At 37.4% G+C, this 26242-nt stretch overlaps 5 protein-coding genes across 11 annotated transcripts in view; 2 read left to right on the top strand and 3 right to left on the bottom strand.

Moving 5' to 3' along the window:
* Nucleotides 1-892: 892 nt before the first annotated feature.
* Nucleotides 893-26242, bottom strand: part of LOC147849245 (uncharacterized) — a 30599-nt gene continuing 5249 nt past the window's right edge. The window contains exons 2-9 of one of the 4 annotated variants that reach the window (XM_087337724.1): nt 3829-3880; nt 2938-3038; nt 2765-2841; nt 2466-2548; nt 2247-2355; nt 1652-1662; nt 1450-1551; nt 893-1367 (exon numbers count right to left, since the gene is read on the bottom strand). In XM_087337724.1, coding sequence (XP_087193850.1) covers nt 1170-1367; nt 1450-1551; nt 1652-1662; nt 2247-2355; nt 2466-2548; nt 2765-2841; nt 2938-3038; nt 3829-3867 — 720 coding nt within the window. In that variant the 5' untranslated portion in view covers nt 3868-3880 and the 3' untranslated portion in view covers nt 893-1169. Of the gene's footprint in view, nt 1368-1449; nt 1552-1651; nt 1663-2246; nt 2356-2465; nt 2549-2764; nt 2842-2937; nt 3045-3828; nt 3937-26242 lie in introns of those variants that run through there. The other 3 variants (XM_087337722.1, XM_087337723.1, XM_087337721.1) reach the window with 3 other exon arrangements.
* Nucleotides 4748-8162, top strand: LOC147849246 (transcription factor TGA2.3-like). 4 transcript variants are annotated; one of them, XM_087337731.1, is made up of 9 exons: nt 4838-4950; nt 5467-5606; nt 5705-5773; nt 5937-5996; nt 6078-6155; nt 6498-6543; nt 7031-7305; nt 7521-7757; nt 7855-8162. In XM_087337731.1, exons 2-9 carry the CDS (start codon nt 5529-5531, stop codon nt 7999-8001), a joined length of 990 nt encoding a protein of 329 aa, XP_087193857.1. In that variant the 5' UTR covers nt 4838-4950; nt 5467-5528; the 3' UTR covers nt 8002-8162. The 4 variants fall into 4 exon arrangements, with proteins under 4 accessions (XP_087193853.1, XP_087193857.1, XP_087193855.1 ...); XM_087337729.1 differs by having other exon boundaries at nt 4932-4950; nt 5411-5606; XM_087337727.1 differs by lacking the exon at nt 5467-5606 and having other exon boundaries at nt 4748-4950.
* LOC147849247 (uncharacterized) lies at nt 9095-10910 on the bottom strand. The gene is made up of 2 exons (XM_087337719.1): nt 10355-10910; nt 9095-9939 (listed from the first exon to the last, which is right to left on the bottom strand). The coding sequence occupies exons 1-2, from the start codon at nt 10813-10815 to the stop codon at nt 9237-9239; spliced, it is 1164 nt and encodes a 387-aa protein (XP_087193845.1). The 5' UTR covers nt 10816-10910; the 3' UTR covers nt 9095-9236.
* Nucleotides 16433-19199, top strand: LOC147849248 (GDSL esterase/lipase At5g03610-like). The gene is made up of 5 exons (XM_087337717.1): nt 16433-16519; nt 17389-17580; nt 17850-18109; nt 18472-18778; nt 18873-19199. The coding sequence occupies exons 1-5, from the start codon at nt 16459-16461 to the stop codon at nt 19082-19084; spliced, it is 1032 nt and encodes a 343-aa protein (XP_087193843.1). The 5' UTR covers nt 16433-16458; the 3' UTR covers nt 19085-19199.
* LOC147849249 (uncharacterized) lies at nt 20778-23392 on the bottom strand. Its single transcript, XM_087337733.1, has 3 exons — nt 23224-23392; nt 22063-22268; nt 20778-21238 (listed from the first exon to the last, which is right to left on the bottom strand). Exons 1-3 carry the CDS (start codon nt 23314-23316, stop codon nt 20974-20976), a joined length of 564 nt encoding a protein of 187 aa, XP_087193859.1. The 5' UTR covers nt 23317-23392; the 3' UTR covers nt 20778-20973.

Below are 26242 nucleotides of genomic sequence, written 5' to 3' on the forward strand. Positions count from 1 at the left end.
CCTATGAGACCAAAGATATTACATTTCACGTTATACATGTGAAAGTGAGTAGCGACTCTCGATGTTCAAGAACTTTACCAATGATTGTTGCAATCAAGAGTGCACATTATGGTTGTGAGAGAAATTCGTGCAAGGATTGGGCTTGGTCAAAGATGTGTGGAAAGCATGGTTGAATATGATCACAAGCAGAGCATTGTATCAAAGTGTGATATTCAATCTCTCGAACCTGTTTAGGGCAAAGTGAGCAAGAGAGAGAGAGAGAGAGAGAGAGAGAGAGAGAGAGAGAGAGAGAGAGAGAGAGAGAGAGAGAGAGAGAGAGAGAGAGAGACGCACGTATAGATATCGTCTGATCTTCAATTTCCTTAAGTTTATCGTGAGGGGTGACAATAGCACTAACACATTCCACACATTTAACCAAACTTGACCTAAACAAACTTACCTTGGTTAGGATTGAAAACCTAGTTTTAGGCACATACTCCAATTGTGTAGATTTCTTTGGATCAAATAAATTATGTCACCTCTCTAGCTGAAGAGTTCCTCTCCCTTACCCACATTAACGACAAGAATTTTGACACTATTTGCTAAAACAATACATAGAATCATAGTTTAACGTTCCTACTTGACTTGGTTGGTATTGGAGTAGCTGCCCTATACAAATGCTGAATTCTTAATATTTATGATTATATGAGTACATTGAATGTTTCTTTGACATCAGTGAGGATTGCTTCTGGCTTATCTTTGTGAGTATTCACTTAAGTTCTTCTATGCTTTGCACTAACACTTTCTCTCTACTTCTCTGAATTTAATAATGCACCAGGCTCACCATAAGCATTGATGCACAGATGAAAAGCCGTTAGTTATACAATAAAAAATTGAACAAAAAACAAAATCGTGAACCAAAATGAATTACAGCCATTTCAAGTGACTGCATTAAGATTAGACAATTTGAAAAGAATGAAATTCCTCTCGTTCCCCTTTGCAGAGTTTGAAAGTTCTCATTTTCTGTTTGTAGGCTTTAATTTTTTTTATTTCGATCGAGATACAAAAAAGGTAATTCACGCATAAATTATGCCTCAATGAGAATCTGAGCATTACAAATTGTGAAGTATTTGCCTCCAGGTTCTCAATAAAAAATATGAATCAGCCATGCCACAACTCTAAAATTGCCTTTAGGTCTCATTGCCTTCCAGAGTAGATTCAGAATCTGAAACGTTTAGGTTCAAGGCGGAAGATTCTGAACCTTCGGTTTCCGATTCCTCTAGCTCCACAATTGCATCAAAGCCAAAGTCTTTTCCGGCCTTGAACGACCCTGCTAGCTCATCATTTGATTGCACTGTCTTGAAATCATTCTTAACTTTGATTCCTTCCTGGATTTGAACCCAGGAGAAATAACAAATCTTTCAGTACAAAGTTGTTAGAAGTCCTATAGAAGTGTAAATAAAAAAGTACCTTCTCCACATATTCAAGAACAGATGATGTGACTATTTCCTCGACGACGAATTTATCTACAGTTTTCGGACCCATCATTCTATATAAGATTTCTCGTGGAATCTGGGACGATAAAGGAAGTAGTTGGCAAAGAATGCATTAGAAATATGGGGAAGATTAACATATTTGCTTCAGGAAGGTTTATTGTAGAACAAATACTTACATCAGGTTTTCCTGCATAGGTTTCAGTTCGCAGCAGTCATAAAAGAGGTTAAGAATTAGTTAGATAAAAAGACAAGGTGAAACAAAGCAACCCACACGATTAGAGAAGAGAGAAAGAGAGAAGGGAGAGGCATTGAAAATCAAGCATAAATCATTAAATTAATGGTTATACGAAACGAGAAAAAGGAAATAGTGTTTTTCTAATTTTTGGTAAGACGAATGAGTAGGCTATAGCAGTGCAATACCTGTACCTTGTTGGATAGGAACCAGATACCTTTAACTTCCCAAAAATGATGAGAATACCCCTTAGTACTGGAAAACTTTATACAGTGGAGGGGTGTTCTGTAACTTAGGCACATTGTCTTAGTTTTCGATAACTTAAATATTGTCCTGGTTATTTTTTGAAACTTAAGGGCATTCTAGCTAATATTAACAAGATCGCAGTATTTTGCTGTTGATCCTTAACAGCTATCACTAGTATTTGGAGCCCTTGTACCGTAAGCCATAAGTTCAAGTCTCACCCTCGCCACTAAGACACTGCTAAATGAGCACTGCATTGGGGAGGACAAGAAAAGCTGCAAAGTTTTTGGCCTAACCTCCTTTGAGCTTACGAAACCCTTCAACTGGCGGTGCTGATCTCCTTAAGCTCTCAAGAATTGAATCAAAAGCTTTCCGTGTTGCCTTGGAATTGAGATTAACAGTTACCTAAATCAGGTCAAGATGGGTCAGCTTCACATTGTAAGGGCAATAAAACAGTGAAAAAGCACATGCGCACACATCATCATCATCATCATATAGCTCCCACTTGTTCTCACTTTCAGCTGAGTTGTTCCAACTGGCTCTGAGGTAACTGTAGCATTATTACCAAACCGAATCTTCACAGTTCGATCCACTTGCCCTGCATGTAGCACAACCCATTTATCAACAAACCACAGGCATGTCTTTTCTAATGAGCAGATTAATAACTAATTTACTAGGTGTTAACCAAGGCTAGAATATGCTCATTAGCTATTGGATGAGTATAGTCTGAAATGGTAAGATCTGGACAAAAACTGTGATCCTAACATATTGACACAGAAACTTTGAAGTAAGAAAAGTAATTAGTTGCACTAACCAGTTGATTCGGCGAATGCAATTCCAATTTTCCGATGTGATTTCAATTGGAGATGGTTAAAGGAAAAGTTTGGAAATCTACAATGAAAAAAGACCAATTTGCACAAGCTACTATAAATACGGAGCTAAAGATATATGGTATTCACACATCATAAGTTTGATTGAACCTTGCACCTCAATGGTGGAATGAACCCTCTGGAGTAATTCAAATGGCTGTGACTGTGTATGAAACCCATGCATTGTGAGCATCGATCGCTTGATGATGATGCCTTGAACTGAACCTCGAAGTCGATAAAACCAAACATTTCATCAGTAGATTGCATATGAAGACACACATATACATGCATGCATTTATGCGTGTATAGGTTGTTCAGTCATAGGTTATCGCCGTATAAAATGTTATCAAGTCTATCCAATTACTGGACCAGCTATATAGATTTGCCAAACATACTATTTTTCTTATTTTCTTCTCTTACACGTGTTCCAAATAGCCCCTTTTATGATATGTGTAACCGTTCCTGAGCAGCTTGTACCAAGGGAGCATTTGTTTTACAATCATCTTTCTTAAGAATTCCACATAGCTCTTTCCGTGATATAGTGGTAAACTCTATATAGTTGGAGCCTGGTTATCTCACATTATAATTTATAAATGTGCAAAACAAACTTTACGCAAGCTATATGTGTATGCAAAATACCTTCTTCCCCAGTTGGTCTGTGGGGTTATTCGGATTTTAGGAAGTTAAGTCCACGAGTTTGTTTTAGGCACAGTCTCTAGGCATGTATGGGTTTGTAAGATCAGTATCCCCATTCGTGGAGATACGTTTGTAAGGCTCCAAGAAAAGGCCTTTTGATGGACATTCACTAAATCCTTCAAATGGTGATGGCACAGTAAATAGCTTAAATTTCGATTCCAGATTTTCGATGTAAGGTTTAAGCATTCGAAATACCTATTTATGTATATTGAGAGCAGTTCATCTTTTCATCTTTTCATGAATAAACTTTGGGGTTGAGGTAGAAGCTACAGAGACAGAGGATTTTGTGGAAGGAGGTGGTATAAGCACATACCTGGCATGTGGTAAGAGGGAGGGGGAGGATGGCAGCCATGGCTAGAGCAGCAGAAGGAACAGGAACGGAGCGTCGTCGACCATGGCCATGGAAGAAGGCCTTCTTTCTTAGATAATGCACAACGTTTTCCTAAATTACAGGGACTACCCTCCCTCCCCTGGAAGCGTCTCTATGTAATTGCCGGGACTGCCCTTCCACACCCTCAGCCTAATGCACCTAATGAACATGATTAATTCAAAGAAAAGCAAGCACGTACATATACATATGGTTGCCATCTCTCTTTACTCCCAATTCTACTACACACATGTTCTACTTTAGGCCGCCATACATATGTATACCATACCTAACAATGACTTTGAAATTCCTAATGCATATCTCCAAACAATCGGTGGGCTACCGATCCATATACCGAAGAGAGTGCCATAATCACAATCATCGATAATAGTGATGCATACCCCTTATAATCCCCACTTCCTACTAATAATATGTACCATTGCTTCCATTTGGCTAAGCTCACAATCCATTCTATGCAAGTGGGGATATCGCGGCACCATTATAATCCATAGCCCAAGCATGTTTATGAATCCAACTATAGAACTCCCGACCGGTTGTCAAAGCAATGTGGACTCTTCGCTAGTAAATTCCTCGAGAGCCATACGCAATGTTTTACGTGGTGTTATCCCTTGGTTCACAAATACGATCGTCTCTTGTCGTCGAGCTATGGAAATTGCATATGTATATCTCTTTGAAATCGCATGACTGAAAATAAGGTTCCATCGTGTTCACACCAGCCCACCCTCCATGTTCTGTTCTACTGCTGTGTCCGGCCGGGCAACCAACAAACTCCCCCTCCTCCTCCACCCACGCAGGAAACACATCCTTTTGTTATTATTGCTACCACGGGAATGCTTCAATTATCCTCCTCCTCCTCCTCCTCCTTTTCGCGCGTGCAACAGAACAGAAACTCAGAGACATCCCTCCCTGAAAGTGATGGTAATGAGTTGTAATGATAACCCAACCTTTTTTTTCCCCAATGTGAAGGCATCTCATTTAGATGAGGCCGAATGGGTCATTCCCCCTCTCATCGCCATCTCTAGACATGCAATTCTCCTTGGATACTCTGTAAGTGCCCTTATATCCTTCTTCTTCTTTTCTCTTTAGTTTAGCTGCATTTCGAGCATGTGTTTTCCTGTCATTTCTGTCGCGTATTGATCTTCCCAAAACTTAGAAGAACATAAGCTCAGGTTAGATAGTGGCAACTCTTTATTCATATCAAATATAAAAATATATATGTTTTGAAAATAATGCATTTGGTTGGATTATTGCATATACATTCGATTATAGATACATTTGTGCATTATCACCATCGTTCATGAGATGTGTGTTTTGCTATTTGATGTGAATTTTGCTTCTATTTACAGTCATTTCGAATGAATCATGTGCTTTTTGGAGGGCACTTTTTGCATAGATTAAAATCAGAAAGAAACAAATTCTGATCATTTTTATTTATACCCTATGATAACGGTGTTCCTTCTTTTTGTGCATACAGTTTTGCTAATTAACTCAATTATATGCATTTCAGGTTATGTTTTCTGTTTTAGCCATTGTTTCCTTGGCCGTGGTTTTCATCCTCACTAGAAAAACATGTTATGGGCAAGGACAGATATTCAGTTCATGATCATTTATTTTAGTCAAAATAAATGACTGAAACGTGGGCAGAGAATAATCCATATGCTCAAACATCAGAAAGCATGGAGCAATTACTAAAAGATGAACATGTATGTCATCATGTTTTCCCTATCATGTGCAAAACTTGTCTCGAATGATTCGGCTTTACCAAGACACTTCTCATCAGATTAAACTTTTCTTTTTCCAGTTTGAAAATATAAATGGTACAAAATTGAGGAATTCTGACTGTGATAAAAGCAATATTACTGATATCAAGGTAGACAAAATAATGAAAAATCCCCAAAATTAATGTTTTCTCTTATTGAGAAAAGCAAATTGTTAAGTCAAATAATTTTAATATATCATATAAAAAATTAAAAAGATGGTGTTGTTTTGTGTGCATCAAATATAAAACATGATAATATGCATGGGTCTTGTAGGTGCTCAGAAGGCTTGCTCAGAATAGGGAAGCCGCTCGTAAGAGTCGTCTCCGGAAGAAGGTTTGATGACTGGAATTGATTACTTACTGAGCTTTGGTATGATTGGTTATTGTGCGTTGATATGGACCATCTTTATTCTAGGCATATGTTCAACAATTGGAATCAAATAGACTGAAGTTAAATCAACTCGAGCAAGAGGTTGATCGGGTTCGTCACCAGGTATAGGAACATGAATAGTCAGAAAACTTTTCAATCATCTCAGCATAAATGAACACAAGCGTAAACTTGGTTTTGCAGATGAAACTTTTAAGGATAAACCAATGTGGAATGTCAAGTATTCACTAAGCATACATGATCGGAAAATTTTATATGCTATAAAACTTTAGAAATCTTTTTGTAAGTTTGGGCATGCCTACCTAAAAATATTTCTCTTGAAAAATAGCCAAAACTTTTTGAAACCCTTGGAAAGATAGCCATTTGGTGAAATATTAATATCTTTCGCTTCTTTTCATCAGACTCTTCCTTTGTCTAAATGATAACTAAGACTCCTTAAGACCTCAGGGAAATCATGCAAACGGAGATATTTGCAGCCGATCAATGAATGCAGGTATTACTCCATTTCTTTGGACAGCTAATTATCGATATATGGGATGGTTATTGGTTTGTTATATACAATGGTAACCTATCCCTTTTCATTGAGAGGCAGAACGATATGAACCCAAGTCTTAAGGATTATGAAACATATAACTTACCACTAGAATACAATCCCAATACTATTAGAAAAACGACAAATAAAGATGTGTCTTTTGTCTATTAAAGGCCAAAATCAGCCTACGAGACAAAACATAGACGTGTGTATGTTGCCTACGTTTCCAAAAACATTGTAATGTGAGCATTGCTCAAATTTGAAAGAGAGATAGTGTTAACATCCACAGAAGATTGATACGATCTGTGAAATGGGGCCAAGCCCACGTTCGGGATTGAACTTAATTTCCCAAAATTTTATGTCTTTTGGTGCTATTATGGACACCACCAAGCCAAAACCAACAGCCACAAAAATAGGTATATTTATGTAAATAGCTATGCTGTATCAGGAACTGCTGCCTTCAACATGGATTATGCACATTGGGTGGAGGAGCATATCAGAAAGCTTTCGGAACTTAGAGCTGCATTAGCAAATAATTATGCAGGCGATGCTGAATTGCGTTGTCATGTAGATAGTATTGTAGGCCACTATGATAAACTCTTCCGATTCAAGGGAATTGCAGTGAAATCAGATGTTTTCCATGTGATGTCTGGCATGTGGAAAACACCCACAGAGCGATGTTTTATGTGGATGGGTGGATTTCGGCCTTCTGAACTCCTTAAGGTGTGTCAATTCATTTATAAGTACTTTTGCATGCAGATGTATGTACCTGTAAATGTATGTATATACGTATTCTTATATATCCCACATTTCCTTTTTCTTTTTAGTTTTCCATGCGTGGAAGTTTTTACATGTTTGAGCTAAAACATTAGGTGAACCCATTTGGTACATCAAAGAAAAATCTCTAATTTTAGGAATAATGTAATGGCTTGAATCAGATGGTTAATCCTGAGCTTCAGCCGCTCACTGAAAAGCAACAGCTAACAATATGCAACTTACAACAATTCTCTCAACAAGCTGAGGATGCCCTCTCTCAAAGTATGGAGACACTTCAACAAAATCTGGCCGATACATTATCAGCTGGTTCACAAGAGGTTCACAATGTTGCAAATTATATGGGCCAGATGTCAATGGCCATGGGGAAACTCAGTACATTAGAAAATTTTGTCCGACAGGTTGTCGTCATGTCATTTGGATTTCTTACATTGTTGTACAACCATATGGATTTGTTTATCTTTTTAATTCTTAGTATGACTAATGAATCTTCAATAGGCGGACAATCTCCAGCACCAGATGTTGCATCAACTGCATCTTATTTTGACACCACGACAATCAGCAAAGGGTTTGGTAGCACTCGGAGATTATTTCTCACGTTTACGTGCCTTGAGCTCTCTTTGGATTGCCCGACCTCAAGATTAAAATCTCAATTTGTTTTTTAAGTCTGCTGCTTCTCAGCATTCTACAATGATATTGCAAATATATGAACCTAGGATCTAACATATTGTACATAAGTAATGGACACACTAAATCCAGATGTATAGATGGTGAATAATGACAATAAACATTTTGTACAAGTTGAATGAGTTATAGATGCATTATATCAAGATATATAGATAATGAATAATCCCAATTATGTATGCCTCCAAGAGACTTGATATTGTCAAGGACTCTCCGGAATATGCTTCTCTTGATGTTGATGCCTTTTCCATGAAGGGTACCACTTCTAGTAAGTTTTAAGATCCAAAATATGTAACGTCCCTATTAAATTTACTTGGTGTTTTCAAAACCCTGCGTTGTTACACATGAGTACTACCTTCCCATGTACTCACTCTCTGGTTTGGCTAGAGGTCATGAGCTAAAATGGTGATATTGATAAATTTTATGTGCGATTACTATTTTGTGGATCATGTTTTATTTTCAAACAGCAATTTCTAGGTTTCCAATCCTTTGATGAACACTAGTCCCTAATAATTGAATATAATGCCATTGATGTTGAAAAGCTATATGCATAGGGAAACAAATTGGAGACTCAAAATTCAGCCACCTCGCTTCAGAATAAAGTTGTGCAAGGCATCAGAGTAGAACAATTAACAAAATCCATAGATTCCTTGTGACAGTGCAACACTCTATCATGTAAGTTAAGTGAAGATACCCATATTCAAGCAAAAGTTTGGAAAGTGACTAATAAATTAGTTATCAATTATAAAGGCATGAACAATTCTAATAATGATCTAAAATCTCGAAGTAACTTTACATGAAAAACACAGTACATTGATTTTCTGAAACCATGCCCTCCCATCCACTTACTTCTATTTAAATTTTATTTTCTTCAGTTCGATCCATCATACGATTTAAACAATTGAAGATTGGCCTTGAACTCATAAAATATAAAGAACTGAGATATAAAAAGCAGAGCGATGCATGAATAATTCTTTTAGTAAATTAAGAAATGCATTACTAACAGGCATATGTAAGTTGTAACAAATGGCAGAGAAATGCATTACTTAAAAGAACCATGGAAAGCATTGAATATATTCACATCAATACAAAAAACATCATTGTGCTGAAATGAGTACCCATGGGGCAGGAAGAAGAATATTTGACGAAGTTTAGAAGAACATGAGCAAGTAGTTATATTTAAGAGAAGGTTCTAACTAGATGGTATTTCTAAGTACACAAACAACTAAGAAGGGTTTGGGAGTGACCTTGCCTTTAAGAGACTTCTTCTCTAATTCCAAGTCCTCATCAAGGGCAATCTCGATCATGCGGTGCCGATGTTTCACACGACCGGATGTGGAAGGAACATTGACAAAGTAAGCACTACTAGAGTTCGGAAGTTGGCCACAAGGAATGTAGCTAAGGTAGGTCTTGTGGGAAGGCTCAGCGATATTATACCTAAGGATAGGTTGAACTATCCCTTGCTGTTTCCACCTCCCACCTTCCCTTGTCATTCTATTCCTGGTCATGTTCCCTTTCTTTGTATACTCCGTAGTGCAACAAAAATAAAGACAACCCATAGTTGATGTGCCCATGAAGTGCCATGGATGACTGTTGTATACATTTGCATTGATCACAATGTTATCAAGGGCGTGAGGTTTGTTCTGCTTCTTTGCGCAAAGAAACTCAACCAAGCTTCGCTCTTGAATCAAGTGAGCATCGAGGTTCATCCGGCCAATATCGACATCGCTCGTCTGATACCGCACATCTGCATTATCAGAATTCATGAGTTCTAAGGATGTGGCTTTGTCTTCCCTAATGTCATCATCATTCTCCACTTGTAATTTGGGATACAAAACAGGCTGAAATATATTGGAGGTTGCATGAGCATGAGATGCCAACTGCATTTCTCGCTCTGGCCTACACAAATAATTGTACCACACAAGTGAGATCAATCAATATGCAAAAGGAAGAGCTCACTGAATTCAGTTATGTATTTCTGTATCAGAAGAATCTTTAGATAATAAGTAACAAATAGCTACTTATGTTTATCTATGGTGTTCTAGTCATGAACTTATTGAAGCACAGCCAGCACAGTGCAGCCTCGTAAACAAAAGCTCATAATGTCCAAACGAATCCTGCAAGAAAAAAAAAACCTAATCCATACATAATGTGCCTCTACACTGTGATGGAAGTATCCACAAGACTCTAAAACTTAAACCATAATGCTAGCACCAACTAAACCCTGATCCCAACAATCTCAACCATAACTTAAAACCACACCTAAACCCTGTAACTCCCCAAACCCTCAAAAGCGTCAAATAACGAGTCAAACCTTTGCCATTTGGAAAACCCGCTTCTGTCGTCAGAATGGATAGACCTCTTCATGATATGATGAGTCGCTGCAGCAGGGCTTCTTATACTGAGCTCAAGACACAGCTCTTCATTACAGGTTAGGGAAGAAGAATCCATACATTCATTTTCATCGTCATTACTAGCATGGTGGTGGTGGTGGTGGTAGCAGTTACCATCATCTTCCTGATCATGGTCGATTATCTGGATATGGCTGTATAGACCAGAAACTCTAGGAAGGGTACTGGGATTAAAGGCATCTAAATTCTCTGCATTCATTTCTTCTTCTTCTTCTTCTTCGTCTTCATTTTCCTCTTCTTCAATTTGGTGTTCTTCTTCTTTGAGCTTGGGATGAGTAGTCGTCGTCTTGGAGGGTGACTTATGCAGGAAAGGGTTCATAGGCCAAGTCTTCTTCTTCTTCTTCATCATCATCATCATCATCATCAGATTCTTCTCCCTTCTTCTGTCTGTGGCTCATCATCCTCCTCCTCATCATCATCATCATCGTCATTATCTGAATGGATGAATTGCATGAGAGGCGTGAACAGAGGCATGGACAGAGAGAGAGACAGAGAGAGAGACAGAGAAAGATAGAGAGAGCGTGTGTGTGTCACGTGTGTGTGACACGTGGACAAAGCCCATTGGTAGGGCCACCCTATGTGGCGTGATTCGATTTGCCGTCTTCATCTGCCTAAGTGACCCCACCTCACCTCACCTCCTCACTTCACTTCACAAAGGCCACAGAGAGAGAGAGAGAGAGAGAGAGAGAGAGAGAGGCACACCTCTGCATTTGCAATTTGTCTTGTCGCTACTTATGTATGTACATGTATATAGGTATGTATATAGGTTGGATGATGTCTCTTCTCATCCTATATAGGGCAGGCACATACATACATACATACATACATACATACATACATACATATGCATCCCCTGTGCCATGCATGCATGCATGCTTGGTACATGTTGTGTGTTCCATACACAAGACCAAAAAGAGAGATATCCAAATTACGAAGGATGGACAGACATTTGGCGTTGTGTGCACTTTTGGTCTTGTGTATGGAACACACAACATGTACCACGCATGCATGCATGCATGGCACAGGGGATGCATATGCATGTATGAAGCATCAGCGATCTTGTTGTTGGGGAACACTGAGAAATGGTGATCTTGTCCATGAGTGATAGTAATGAGGCAATTCATCAAAAAAGAAAACATGGAGCAACATAGCTCCCCGACCCGGTGCAACACTTGAAGGATTGATTGTAACTAAGTGAAGCATTGGTTTTTGTTTCCAGTTTGTCTTTTCACCTACTCATCGGTTCAAATGGCTTGCTACGGAAATGTATGAGTATTAGTTTTTACAATGCAATCCTGATATTTTTCAACCCTGGTGATTCCCTTGTGATGGAAAGCTTATCGTTGTCAATGTTAATTGTAAAATTTTCATGGTTAGCTCATGTACCTATAAACTACTAATAGTTTTTCCATATGTCTATAGCTTTGATATGACATATAAAGGCAATACTTCCACATTGTGCATTCATTGGTAATGTTGTCTTCTTTCTAGGGATTCAAATCTTGGTGTATCACATCCTGTACACATTCAAATGTGCACTTACAACCTTGTACTAGTGTCTAGCATGTGAATGCACTTGTAGTTTGAGGGATGTACATTGTAAAGTAGTCCTCTCACATAATCCCTACACTCTTTCCCCACTACAATCTTTCTCATCAAGAAATGGCCACCACAAAGGATTTCGCATCTTGGCCTTACAATCATGTGCAAGGTTGCATCGATTGATCGTATTTTAGGATGTAAGTTTGATGTATCCCCATATCATGTGAACATGAGTTTGGATTTCCCATGGCCAATAGCCATTGCTAAGGATTTTACCTCTTGGCCTTACAATCACGCATGACGCGGCATGAATTGATGGTATTTTAGGATGTACATTCAATATATCCCTATAGGGTGTGAACATGGGTTTGGATGTCCCATGTTAATGGTATATCGTTTTCTCTTTGAAACTTATTCCTAACATCGTTCCAATTAGTTATTTGACATATATCCATAGTTCAATCCAAAGAGATTCATTTTATTGCCAACCAAGTCCTAGAAAATTGATAGCCAAACTTAGTGGGCAATGGTTTGGGGTACTAAGACAAATAATGAGAACCTAGTGCCATTCTTTGAACTCCCAATTGCTTTAGACTTAAACATGGGTGAGCTTCAAATATCACAATCATGTAATTTTCAACAACATATGGTTTACTTATATGAAGCCATATTCTATAATTGTATACCAACATTACCAAATCAGCAACAAGCAAGTATAGTCACTCATGAACGGGATATCCGCATTGTATGACAAGTGGAATAACCATTTCGTTAAAATAAACATAATGGGCAATGTTTGTGCAAAGGTGTGATAATGGAATACCATTCTTTATGCGTGTTCTCTAGGATATCCCTTGTGTGGATTCGAAACAAATTTGTTTTAGATTGAAAATATTTTTATCAATAAGGTCATTAGCCTACATAGATTTGAATTGTGTGTGCTCTTCTAAGCATTTAGTGTGCTCATCATTTCTAATTGATAACCCATCATAGATGCAAACCTTCTTATCTCAAAATTGCACAATCAACTGATTTTGAATTTTGAATTTTGAATATCATGTAACTTGAGGTACTCCAAGGTACATGACGGAAAAGCATGTCCAAAACAAGTAATGAGGGTTCCTTCTCATTTGTGGAAACATGAATCATGATGCTTTCGTGTGATGAAAGATTACAAGAGTACCATTAAGCTAGTTTATGTAGACCACTTCTAGATCATGCTAAAGGTATACGAGCCTAATCAAATCTTTATAAAATCTGCGTTGAAGTTCAATGAATTCGTGGATGAAAGGTTTCACAATTGATTGATTTGTTACTAGGAATACATATGGCAAGAAATATGGCACTAGTACGAAAAGATACATGACATGAATTTTGTCGACGAGATGGCATGCATATTTATGACAAGAAACCATTTGGCTTAGCGTGCATGCATCATTTTGAAAATATATTGAACACATCTTCAAATATACGAATTATCGCATTGTGAATCATGAAATGATTTCAGCATTGTATTGGGTTGGTGTTGTCTGACCACTGACACCCATCTTCCCCAACCATAGTTGTCCAATATATGTGCAATTTACATCACCATCAAAGATGAGGCATTGATATGAAGGGCAACATATGACTCATAATTTATATAAAGCATAGCATGTGGTCATGGTTTTGAAGTGTGTATAATTATCATTCATTGTATTTATCGACGAGAGACAACAACATGAGTTCCGAACACTTGTTTCCTTTGTCTTTTTATTATCTTCAGACATTAGCACACATGCACTTGTCCTTTATCGGTAATGTCCCTTCTTATGTATCATGTTTTAAATTAGAGGTATGACATGATAAGTTTACAATGATATCTATTAGGTAACATATACTATAGTCATGTTCATAATTTGTTCCTCTAGTTATTTCATCTCTCAACGTGGATGTATAATATACACATTTTGTACAGTAAAATTAAGAACTAGAAACATGGTATGGTTTGATTTTTATTATAATCGAAACTAAACAATGGTTTAAAAAGGTTTTCCCCTATACCTTGGATCCATTGTGCAATTCTAGTTTGAGAAGAGTTTGATATGTGATATCAATCCTGAGTTTATATTCTACCAAATGTTCCTAATGGCCTCCGTCTATTCCCGTCTATCTAAGCGATGATATGGTCAACTCATCGTCTTTTTTTCTTTTAGAGATTGACTAAGATTGTTTGGGAATTGACGAAAAAGTTAAGGGCATTTGGGAGGCTATGATGGATCATTGATACAACATACTTGCGAAAATAATGTGAAACGACTTGCGTCGTTAAATTTGGCATGAATACCTATGTATTCGTATAAAAGTATGTTTGATAATGAAATGTGAGACATAAAAGAAAGTTGGCACACTATTTAGAAATTTGAGAGCTACTAAAAAGAGGATATTCTTAGATAATTTAAGAATATCATTCATTTAAGCACTATTTTAGTACTACCATATGACTAAAATTGATGATATTCGACATAAATAATTGGCTATTCTTGGAAACAACAAACTGATTAAGCAACGAGATTATCTCCTAGACATGAATTTTGAGTCTTGTCATATTTATCGACACAATGCTAATAACAAGCATCTAAATTAACATTTGGGTTATGTACAAGAATCTTACATGTCCAAGAATTTTATCACTTCCACACTATGAATGTGATTTGCTATCTTAACAAAGGTGGTGCACTCTATGGTCATTGCATACCTTTTCATTTTCACACTCGAAGGCGCATTTATATTCAAGACCATCAAAGAGAATCAATGTGATCATCACGTATCTCCTAAATAGAATTGTCGTTCCATGGAAAGAAAAGTGTTAGATGGTGAACCACCCAAATATGAACATGCCATTAAATACATGAGCCTCATGTTAGACATATTGGATGCAAACACCATGTAAATTCTATTTGTAAGTCAATCAAATGTCGCCGATAATGTAGAATACTCGTCAAAAGTTTGGTTTTTGTGCACATTTGTACGACTTCTTTTTTTCATATACATATTCGATACCCTTTGCTGAGGAAAGTTGATATGACATCCCCTGATAAACTAGTATAACCATTATTTTTGGAGGAATATGTCGACAATGAATGCTATATCAAACTCATTGTTAAAAGGGGCACTTGTTGCATAATAATATATATGTGGTCCATGTTGGAGCCCAACCCAAGGGACTCTCCTATGTCATTGAAGCTTCAACAATCAAGATTTTTTTCCCTAACGTGTGGAGAAATCTCAATGAAGTATCAAAAGCTCATAATTGTGTGCAAACTTATAATCAAATTGGCTTCTAATTACATGTTTGATATGTTATTTAGCAACTTCGATTGGGAGATCAATTAATCAAGATGGTTAGGTTTATTAACCAAATACAAAATCTGCAAATGTTTGGGGGTATGCTCTATATGTAAATAATGGACATCTATCTAGTTTCACTAAAAGTGTTATTAATATGTTGCTAACTAACGTCATAGGGTATTGGACTAGTTTACTTGTCCTGGGATTTGTATCGATTTCCAAAAGAGGGAAGACATATGAATGTCCACATTAGTATAGTAGCTAGTTAATAATGGATGGCATTTGTTAGGTAAGATGTGACAAAAGTAAGGACCACGAATAGTTTATGCGAAGATGGATTGGATGACTTTAAGAATACGTCACATTCTATAAGTATGTCAATAGCACCACGACACTTTGATATACCATGCTATAGGTGGAGTAGTATTATCATCACATGTGTGCTTTAGAGACAACTTAATGGTCCTTTTGTTTACGTACATGTGTCAACGACAGCTCTATATGGGGTTTGAAGGATCATGCGTAAAGGAAGAGGGGTAATTTCAACCGAGTGAGTGAAGGGTAGTATTGAGGGGGGGGGGGGGTAATTGGATAGATGGCATGGGAAGAGTTTTTGCTTGGTTCTCTTGTGTGGGACATGTTTGAAGTACATTTGGCAACAAAAATACAATCAATCCGAAGGGGAAGGGGGGTATTTTAGGAATTAGGGTAAAGGCAAAGAAAAAGGGTATTTCTAGAAATTGTCCTAAAAAGGGTTGGAACTTTGGGGAAACATGAAGGATTTTAGATGTGTTGCTTTTGTGAAGCTTTTTAGGGCTGAACAGAGCTGAACAGAGCTGAACAGAGAAGCGCAGAAAAGAACAGAGCAAATTGTATGTATGATGTACATATAGAGATTATTCATTCATTCATTGAATGCAAATGACCCACCTCACTCATGGATTTATGAAAGTCGACACTACAAACAGAATTCTATTCTTCTGTCTTTGCTTTTCGAAAAGAAACACCATAAAATATCATGTGATGAAGAAATTGAAATAATTTCCTTTCCTTCTCCTCCTTCTCAAAATTAAGTGGCTATAGATCAATCACCGAAGCAACAGACAGACAGTCACAGAGCTTTTGAAAAACTATAATGGATCGCCTCATGAACCTCATTTTCCTCTTCCTCTCCCTCCCCCTCGTTTCTCGTTCAGGTCTCTCTAAAATCAATTTAAAAACTCGCCCCTAAAACCCTAACAATTGATTTATCTTCTATTTTCGCTTGCATTCAGTTTTATACAGATTCTCTGTGTCCCTTCATTTTCGCTTCTTCTTTCCTTCGTTTTAACTTGATCTTGAAATCGGGCTTACAAATTCCTTCTATACTCAAACATAGTTTTTATTTTTTACTTCAATTTGTACGCATTTAACTTCCTGTTTTTTTCCCCCCTTGATTTTAAATAGAACTGAACCCAAAACCCTAAAACTGTCCTTTTTCCCTTTATTATTTACACAGATTGTATCTTAGATCCATAATTCCATCTTAAACCCTACTTCCTTCATCACGGTTGTTTTCCTCCATTTAAAGTTTCACGGATTAAATCCAGAATTGTTTGTCTTTTTACTTGATGTTGGTCTATACTCTCATTGCATTACTGTTTTTGTTTGTAGTTAAAACTAAAACACATCATGCAAACCCCCACAGTTCTAGTACAGTTCTTACATATATATGAGTCATGACATTGGGGCCTAAAATTTAAAAAGAAAGAGCACAACAGTTGCATTCCTTTTTGCGGAGTCTCTATTGATCAAGACCTACTACCTAATAGGGATGTCTCTCTACAGTCATTTGACATATTCTCCTCAAAGCATTTGATGGGTTTTCTATAGGATTTTTGCTTATTAGAGCACATTGACTTGTTATCAGGTTAAAGCCCTACTACCGACTCTCTGTTAAAGATTTTCTGACTATATGATCATTCTAAATGAGTCTGCATTATAGGGGCAATAGTAGTAAATTCTTACAACGGTGATTTCCATGTTATGGTAATTTTGACATATTTCAATCTTCAAATCCTCACAGATGAAATTATAGTGGTGGAAGGGGCAAGACCCCCTGCATTGTTTGTGTTTGGGGACTCCTATGCAGACACAGGGAACCATGACAAACAAAACCCTAATTTGTCACAACCTTGGAAAGCGCCTTATGGCCATACTTGGCCCGGGAGTCCAGCCGGCCGGTTCTCGGATGGCTTCGTGCTCACCGATTACATCGGTAACTTCTCTTTTATTCCCCTTCAAGTACATATTATCATGAAGAAACCGTTATATCCATACCTTCCTAGGTAACTAGGAGTCAATTCATGCAGACTAAAAAATTTGAACTAGGAGACAAATTTGAACTTACTGGACATATCCCCAAATTCTGTTCCTCCACTTGTTGAAACCTGCTGATGGTATATATTGTATGCATGTGAAGAAGAGACAAAGGAATGTTTTAATTTGGGCTCCTGATTGAGGTGACATTTCTTGTTTAAACTGCAGCAAGATTTCTGAATCTACCATCGCCAGCAGCATTCCGATCGTTGCCCGAAGGAGAGATGCTGGAAACCGGAGTGAATTTCGCATACGGCGGAAGTGGGCTCTTCGACACCTACGGCCCCGATTTCGTCAACATCAGTACGCAAATCGATCAGTTCCAGCAAATCTCAAGCGGCAAGCCCATCGATTACCAGAACTCTTTGGTGCTCTTTGTATATGGTGGTAATGACTACAGCACCCACATTCAAAAATCTGGTCGAAAGGTATGGGGTTCCTTTTTCTGTTTTTTATTTTCCAAAATATGTAATCCATATGTCTCTCTATTCATCTCACTGAATCGAATCACACATGTGTTGGGGTGGGGGGCCAAGGCCATCTACACTATTCAGATTTGTATTGAGATAGGTTCGTAAGTTTGGAACCCTTTTGCCTCAGTAAATTTAAACCTCACTTAATGACGCCAATCTACTCTATTCAGATTTGTATTGGGATATATAGGTCCCTAAGTTTGGAACCCTCTTGCCTCAGTAAATTTACCACACTTAATGGGGCCAATCTACTCTATTCAGCTTTGTATTGGGATATATAGGTCCCTAAGTTTAGAACCCTGCCAATCTCATTTCAGGGCATACCTTTCCTCATCACAAGAGTGGTGAGCCGAATGTCGACGGAGCTCATGAGGTTGCACGACATTGGATTCCGCAGGTTTGCCATCACAAACTTGGAGCCTGCGGGTTGCTTGCCATTCATCACCACACCGAAGAGCATGGCTAACTGTAGCCGGACGGACAACGTGCTGAGCTCGGTCCATAACCGCATCCTCGCGCAAATGCTCGTCACAATGCGCACGTTCCGTGGTCGCGACTCTAAGTACATCATCTTGGATCAATACAAGACCTTCCTTGACGTGCTCTCGTCGAGCTCTGACTACGGTAAATCCTTCTAGATGATTTGTCATATAATCTACTTTTGCCTCCATGTCGTTGTAAAAGAAACAAACAATCTTAGCAAGTCTTGTGGTGCCAGGTTTTTCTAAGGACGTAGTATTACAATCATGTTGTCAAGGTATGGAGAAGGGAGCAAAGTGTGGAAGTGTGGATGATCAAGGGAAACCCCTCTACTCGGTTTGTCCGGATTCCACCCGAATCTTTTTTTGGGATGGTGCCCATCCCACCCAAGCTGGATGGGACGCAGTTACCCAACACTATCAAAGCCAAATCATTGATTCCTTCAATTAATCCTTCTCAATTCTACAATGAAAGGATAGGAGTTGCTTGTATGCACATGCCGAGGTCTATTATCCTCCCCCGCATCTACATTGTATAAAAGATAATGATAAAAGGGTCTTGGTTTCCCTACCTTTCAACAAACCGCCAAATATAGTTTTTTTCTGAAGTAAAAAGGTATCTCTTTTCCGTGTTGGTATCTTGAACCACAATAGTTAATCGATCTTTATGAGGAAATTTTCCTTCGATATATTTTTCTTCTTCTTTGAGGTGAGGTTTTGAAGTTAATGTTGAATGTGTGGCATAAACAAAGGAAAACATAATCTCGAAATTTAGTAGTTGATGTCTCAATTGAAGATTGGAATCAAGCCACTCCAAAACTTGTAATGCTACTTCAACCAACTAAACCAGAATAACAACCAAAACGTTTTTGTGGGGTGGTGCCAATAATAAAACCATAAAGCTCAAGCAAGCAAAATAAATTAACAATACAAATGGGTGCTACCAAAATATTCTATGAGATCCAAGTATGTTCTTGAATTTGTTCTTTTTTTAAAAAGCAATTGCAACTTGTTGGCAAAACTAGGCAAAAATTTCCAAGACAAACATCATCTAGGTTTTAACCTTATGAATGAATATTTCCAAGAAGTTCTAACTAGAAATTGATATGTCACTGTAGCCATACCATCATCTTGAGTTTATTCTTGTGAATGAATGCAACAAGGTTGGTTGTAACTACATACAAATTGAGATGCCAATCAGGTTTTCTCGCACCCATATCAAACAATACAACTTCAATATAGAGTTCTTCACATTTGAACTAAACTAAATAAAAATTTACCTGTGGAAGTTGAGATAGGTTGAATTTCTTTTGATTCTTGTATAAATCTAAAATTTTAATAGGTTGAAATAGCATTAATAGACCAATGTATATATAGACTGTAGCAAGAGATTGAGATAGATTGGAACCTTTGAAACCTGCAACGCTCAATGTTATGCTTAAGAATTTTGCAACGATGATAAAAAGTAGCTTTATGAACTTCACTTACATATCGTTTCAGAAACAATTAAGTCTTTGGATAGCTTTACATGAGACAAATGACAAAGGTCACACAATATGCTTCAATGACATCAGGTGGTTATATAAATCGTCTTGGCCCACATCATCAAAACGTGGACTAAAGTGATAAAGTTAGTACTTGTACCACCCCTTGGAAGATGATGAAAACAAGGATTACTATCTGGATTCAGTCATTCAGGTGGATAAAGTGGTTACTTTCATTTAAAATAAACCAGCTACAACCTGGGAGATTAGCAGAAAAACAGGCTTACAATAGATGGAGGCCTGGATATTCCACTCAAGTAGAAAAGAGGCGTTTCTATCAAATAGGTTTAATGGACGTACGTTCCTGAGTATTAAAAGTTTAAGAAGAAAGAGAGCTTCATTGCATTGTGGGTGATGTGGAACAACATAAGAAATTCCTTACATTTTCTCTTACCAAAGCATTTACATACAAGGACGTTCTTGTGCATCACTTTCAATTAAAATGAGGGGCTCAAAGTTTGTGAATTCCTTTGGTGGTTTGAACAGATTCCCTATAGCTTATCAAGAAAAGGTTATTTCACCCAAATGATCAGATTTTAGGCAAATCTAAGTTAGAACTTAGGAGCACTGATCTATCATTGATTAATCATGTCTCTTACCACAAAATATTCAGATATATGTTATAATAAAAGGCCTTCGTCCATACAACTCACATCCATAGGGTGGATCTAGCAGCTTCAACACAAAAAGAAGGCCATCAAAAAAAGAGCCTAAATAGTAAACGGGAAGGGGGGGTTACCGAAGGTTCAAATAGAATGATTTTCCAAAATAGAACAATGGTCGGAGAAACAAATCTTTATGAGTAGGAAGCCATATTCACACCAGCTTCTCTATTAAACTGGTTCTTCCAAGATCCTCCTTGAGCTTTTGAATGGCAGAGATAATAAGCAATACTGAGGATAAATGTGAAGAAAGTGAATGCTACACCCGAAGCAAAAGTATCTTTGCGAATTGCCCCACATGATATATCAGTGACTGCAAAATATGAAAAATATCTTATATGTTTGGCATTCTGTACTGCTCCTGCTAAATAGCACGCTCCAGCAATGATAAAAGATACCCTGGATCATTGAAAAACCACAGTTAAAACCATTTGTGAAGATCTAAGGGAATCTGCCATATAGCCCAGAATTCTATGCACAATTGTTTCTAAACTATATTGCGCCTATCAAGAGAGCATTATTACAATCCAAATTTCAAATTAGGTACAATGTGAAGGAATAAGGAATGAGATCATGACTTCTAACATATCTCAGGTAGAGAATCTCAAAAACTATGTTTGGTACATATTTACAATCTATTACTCTGATGACTTCATGCGTGTCACTGTGGAGTAAATATGAAAGTTAAAGAGAATGTCGGGATTTGTAACTGCCTCACAAAGTAAATACGTAAGGCATAAAGAAGTTAAGGAAGTACATTTATCCGGGCATGGCCTCTCACATTATATTTTTCTTTCGGAAGTAAACAAATAATGTCGCTTAGTATTAGAACAGATTTCAAAGATGAACTAAGGATTATCAAATCGTAATGAAATGTATTCTCCTGGCGGATCCAATACATGATGGTAAATGCAAACGAAAGAACTTCAACAGTCTAACTTCAAAGAGAAACCAAAGATTACAAATTCAGAATAAAGAAAGAGAAAGACATCACAAGCTCATCTTCCTACATGGCGAAATGCATGATGTTAAATCCAAGGAGCAGCAGTAAAGACAAATAACAACATATTTTGAGAGAGAGAGAGAGAGACAATAAAGATTATGAGTAGAGGATGAGTAAAACAATGGCAAACAAGCATACTCCCAAAAGGATGAAATACGTCAACAAATACCAGAAAAGAACAGGTTTTCAGAGAGAAGGGGAGAGAGTAACGATGTATTACCAGTTGAGGATGAAGAAAATGATAGCAAAAGCTCGAGCTCCCCCAGGTTTAAGCGGATTCCCACAGCAAAGACATCGTGTTGCAGCCCCAATAATCACTTGGCTAGTTAAGAGGAACAATAAGGCTCCAACACTCAATCCAGAAGCTATATCAGATGAATAATAACACCAGTGGTGAGTACTTGTATCATCATTTTGTGGCACACCCTGCAAGAAATTCGGAAAAGAATGGGGTTGAAAACCTCATATCAGGAACATGGATTTCATACTTGTAGCTGCCACATCTTGGGTTAAAATAAGTAGCTTTTAGATTTAGTTGTTATTCACAGATACTATGAGAAGATCATAGACTCCCGTACAACACACAGAAGATATCAGAATATAGAACCCAACTGAATTCACAACTAAAATAGGTTAGCTTCATGTACATGGAGCGTGTGTAAAAAGTACGAAGTTAACTCCCTGCACATTGATAACCATAAAACAAGATAGTTCTGTATTTAGTGGTAAAACATTCAGTGTTAGGGTTTTCCCTGCACATAAAGCATGTATAACATGTACAACGACCACAAATAATGCTTTTCTCCATGCATGAAGACTATCTAGTAGCTGTAATACAAATTTAGCTAGAAACTGGCCGAATTGAAGGCTTGGATACGGGAGCAAAATAAATTTTTTTTCTATGCCCACCAAGAATAATCAACTGTTTACATTTCTCGTTTGGTAGTAAGAAATCTAGCAATATTAAGGTGTAATAAAAACGGGCGAAGTTGATGCTCATTTCCCCTTCAGAAGGGGAAGAAACCAGCAATACTAGAAGCTCATAATGCCTGATAGTCGTAAGTAGCTCTAAAACCTAAGGACATAAACACGTAGAAATCAGGAAATATAGTTACTTCTGATTTACATAAGTAGCTCTAAAAACTCAGATGTGGCGATTAACTCTCTGAGACAAAAAAAAAAAAACAGTAAAGGAGGAAAGGAAACCAAGAGATCTAGTTAGAAAGACAAACGTTGCTGAAATTTTTAGCAAAGAAACTGCAGAACTTGAAAAAGAAAAAGGCGAGAAGAGTTCCTTTAAACTCATAAGTCAGGAAAAGAAACGGAAAGGAAGAGAAAAGGAGGAAGGAAGGTGGGAGAGAGAGAGAGAGAGAGAGGTTACAGTGGCGCGTCTCTGCACTGCTCCGATGCCGAGTCCGAAGGCGATGAGGTCGAGGATGAAAACCAAGACGATGACGAGCGTAGTAGAAGCCATGGAGCTTTAATGGAGACCTTCAGACTCGAAACCACGCCGCCGTCAGAGCGAGATCGTCTTGTGCGAGCGACGCAGCTTTAATGGAGACCTTCAGGCTGAGATACCACAGTATGTATGTATATGAGAGAGAGAGAGAGAGAGATCGTTCCCGCTCGAAAGGAGAATTTATTTACTACTTATTTTTTTCTCATTTGTTATTTCTTATTTTGATATCTATATTTATTATTAATGATGATTTATTATTTATTATCTATAAACTTCATTATTCTACTTTTTTGGCTTTATATAAATACATATGTATGTAGACGTAATACAGATATGTATTTATGCTATTTCTTATTTGATGTCTTTATTCATTATTCTTTATTATTTACTATTTATTGTTTATTATTTATTATTGTTTATTATTTATTATTGTTTATTATTTATTATTTATTATTTATTATTGCTTATTATTTTGGCAAAAGTACCATGATACCCCTGGAGGTTCGTCTATTTACCAGAATGCCCCTGGAAGTTCCAAATTTACCAAACTATCCCTATGTCTAAAAAATTACACTTTATAAAGTAATTATACACTCAAATCTACAAGCCCTATTTACCAAAGATGAAAGAAATGGACCCGCACTAGCCCTATTTACCAAATATTTGAGTATATAGTTAATTTATAAAGTGTAATTTTTTGGACATAGGGGTAGTTTGGTAAATTTGGAACTTCCAAGGGCATTCTGGTAAATAGACGAACCTCCAAGGGTATCATGGTATTTTCCCTATTATTTATTATTTACAATTCGTTATTTATAATCTTGATCATTCTACTTTTGCTTTCTCCTTTTCGCTTTATAAATATAAAGATATTTAGCTTTTCTTATTTATTCCCCCACTCCACCACCACCACCCACCAACAACAAACAACAAAATGAATGAATAAATATACATATGTAGATCGATCGATCGATCGATAAAGAATAAGAGGGCCCCCTTCCCACGGCCTCGTTTTCACACCCTTTCAGCCTTGTGCACAAAAGAAGAAGAAGCATAAGCTCTGGGCCAATGTTCGTCCTTTATCTCTCTTTACGAGTGTACGGTCCGGTCTTTCGCTCTCCGTTTTGTTTCTGATGTGAACTTGTCGGCAATCTCCTTTTGTAGTGAAATTCCAAAAGAAATGTGTGTGTCTTATGACAGTGATGAGTAGTGCCTATTACAGAATGAACATAGATAGATAGATAGATAGCATTAAAACCCATTTTTAGATAGAAAACCTAAATTTTGAAAAGGATAGTGGGAACGATCTCCCACCACACTAAGTTTCTTTTAGAGGGAACAATCCTCTTTGCCCTGTGAAATGGGAAACTTCTCTTTTACATCGTAAGCTCGTGAACATGAGACTTGAGAGTTTAGTGTTTTCCTTGCATGAGTCTTCAATCTGTGTCGAACATAATGTGGCTTGAAAAAAGTCAAGCACATTTTTCGGCTTTAGTGAAACTTTACCATGGATATACCAACAAAATTTACCATGGTTGCCTTGCCTATGTAGTGCACACCTCATGGTGAGCTTTAGACCATACATCATTTACTTCCCAAACTTGTGTATTAAATGTAAAAATATTAATCAAAGGTTTTTTTCCTTGCATTTTTTCTCCTATTGCTAAAGTTGTTAGGTCCTTTCCAAACAACTCAGGTAGCAAATGATGCATGTTTGCCACTAGTGTGACAAGTCCCCTAGATAAGTAGGAAAATGTTGGTAATTTAATGAGCAAACGAGGAGAATAGTGTCATTTTGTTTTTGTAGGTACACGATTTTGGTGGTAAATTAGCTAGAGTGAGATGGTTGATGTGGATTAATGAAGCACGATTCATGTTTTTTATAAGAATGAGTGTTGGAGGTGTGGGGGTTGAAGCATAGTCTCTTCAAAAGAGTAGACTCATTTAGTTGTTTGTATGTACAAGATTTTGGCGGTAATCAACAAGAAGTTTGATGTGGACTTGATGAAGCAAAATGGATGTTTTTTATAAGGATGAGTGATGGTGGTGTGGGGGTTGAAGCATAGTCTATTCATAAGCTTAGACTCGTTTAGTTGTTTGTATGTACAGGTATTGGCAGTAATCGGCGAGAAGTTTTATGTGGACTTGATAAAGCAAAATGTATGTTTTTGGATAAGGATCAGTGATGAGGGTGTGGGGAGCAAAGCATACTCTCTTGAGGGGATGAGGAAACACGACTCATTGTATTGTTGTATGTGCAAGATTTTGGTGGTATTCAGTGAGATGGATGATGTGGACTTAATGAAGTAGAATTGATGTTTTGGATAAGGACGAGTGATGATGGTGTGGAGGTCGAAGCATATTCATATGAGAATATGAGGAATTTAGACATATTTTATTGTTTATGTGTAAGAATTTGGTGGTATTCAACGAGATGGTTGATGAGGACTTAACGAAGCAGGTTTTATGTTTTTTATAAGGACGAGTGATGATGGTATGGGGACCGAAGAATAAGCTCACGAGGAGAGGAGGGAACTTTACTTAAATTGTTGTTGTATGTACAAGGATTTGGTGGTAATCTGGCAAGATGGTTGACGTAGAAAGAGGAAGCATAATTGTTGTTTTTCAATCACAAATGTGAAAAGTGATTCTCTTGAAAAACCAAACAACATAGTTGGTCGCCTTCAAATCCAAGATGTACATGCATGGAATACAATGTTATCTACCTTGAGAGCTTGTGGTAGCATTTGTTTTTTTTAATAAAGATTATGTTGAACAAGAGCAGGTTGAAGAAGTATTGAATGGCTCATAATTATGCCCAAAGAGGGTTTGTTTCCAAATAGAGCTACTTTCATTGTTGTCTATGGATATGAATACCTTGGAATGTGTCTAGGGAATAGATTGTAATTACTAGGTTGTTTTCTCTATGTTGGAGTACATA

This window comes from Azolla caroliniana, unplaced genomic scaffold (genome assembly GCF_043228905.1).
Source record: "Azolla caroliniana isolate FFs.n. ecotype wild unplaced genomic scaffold, voAzoCaro1.0.p SCAF_105, whole genome shotgun sequence".
Classification (NCBI taxonomy): Eukaryota; Viridiplantae; Streptophyta; class Polypodiopsida; order Salviniales; family Salviniaceae; genus Azolla; species Azolla caroliniana.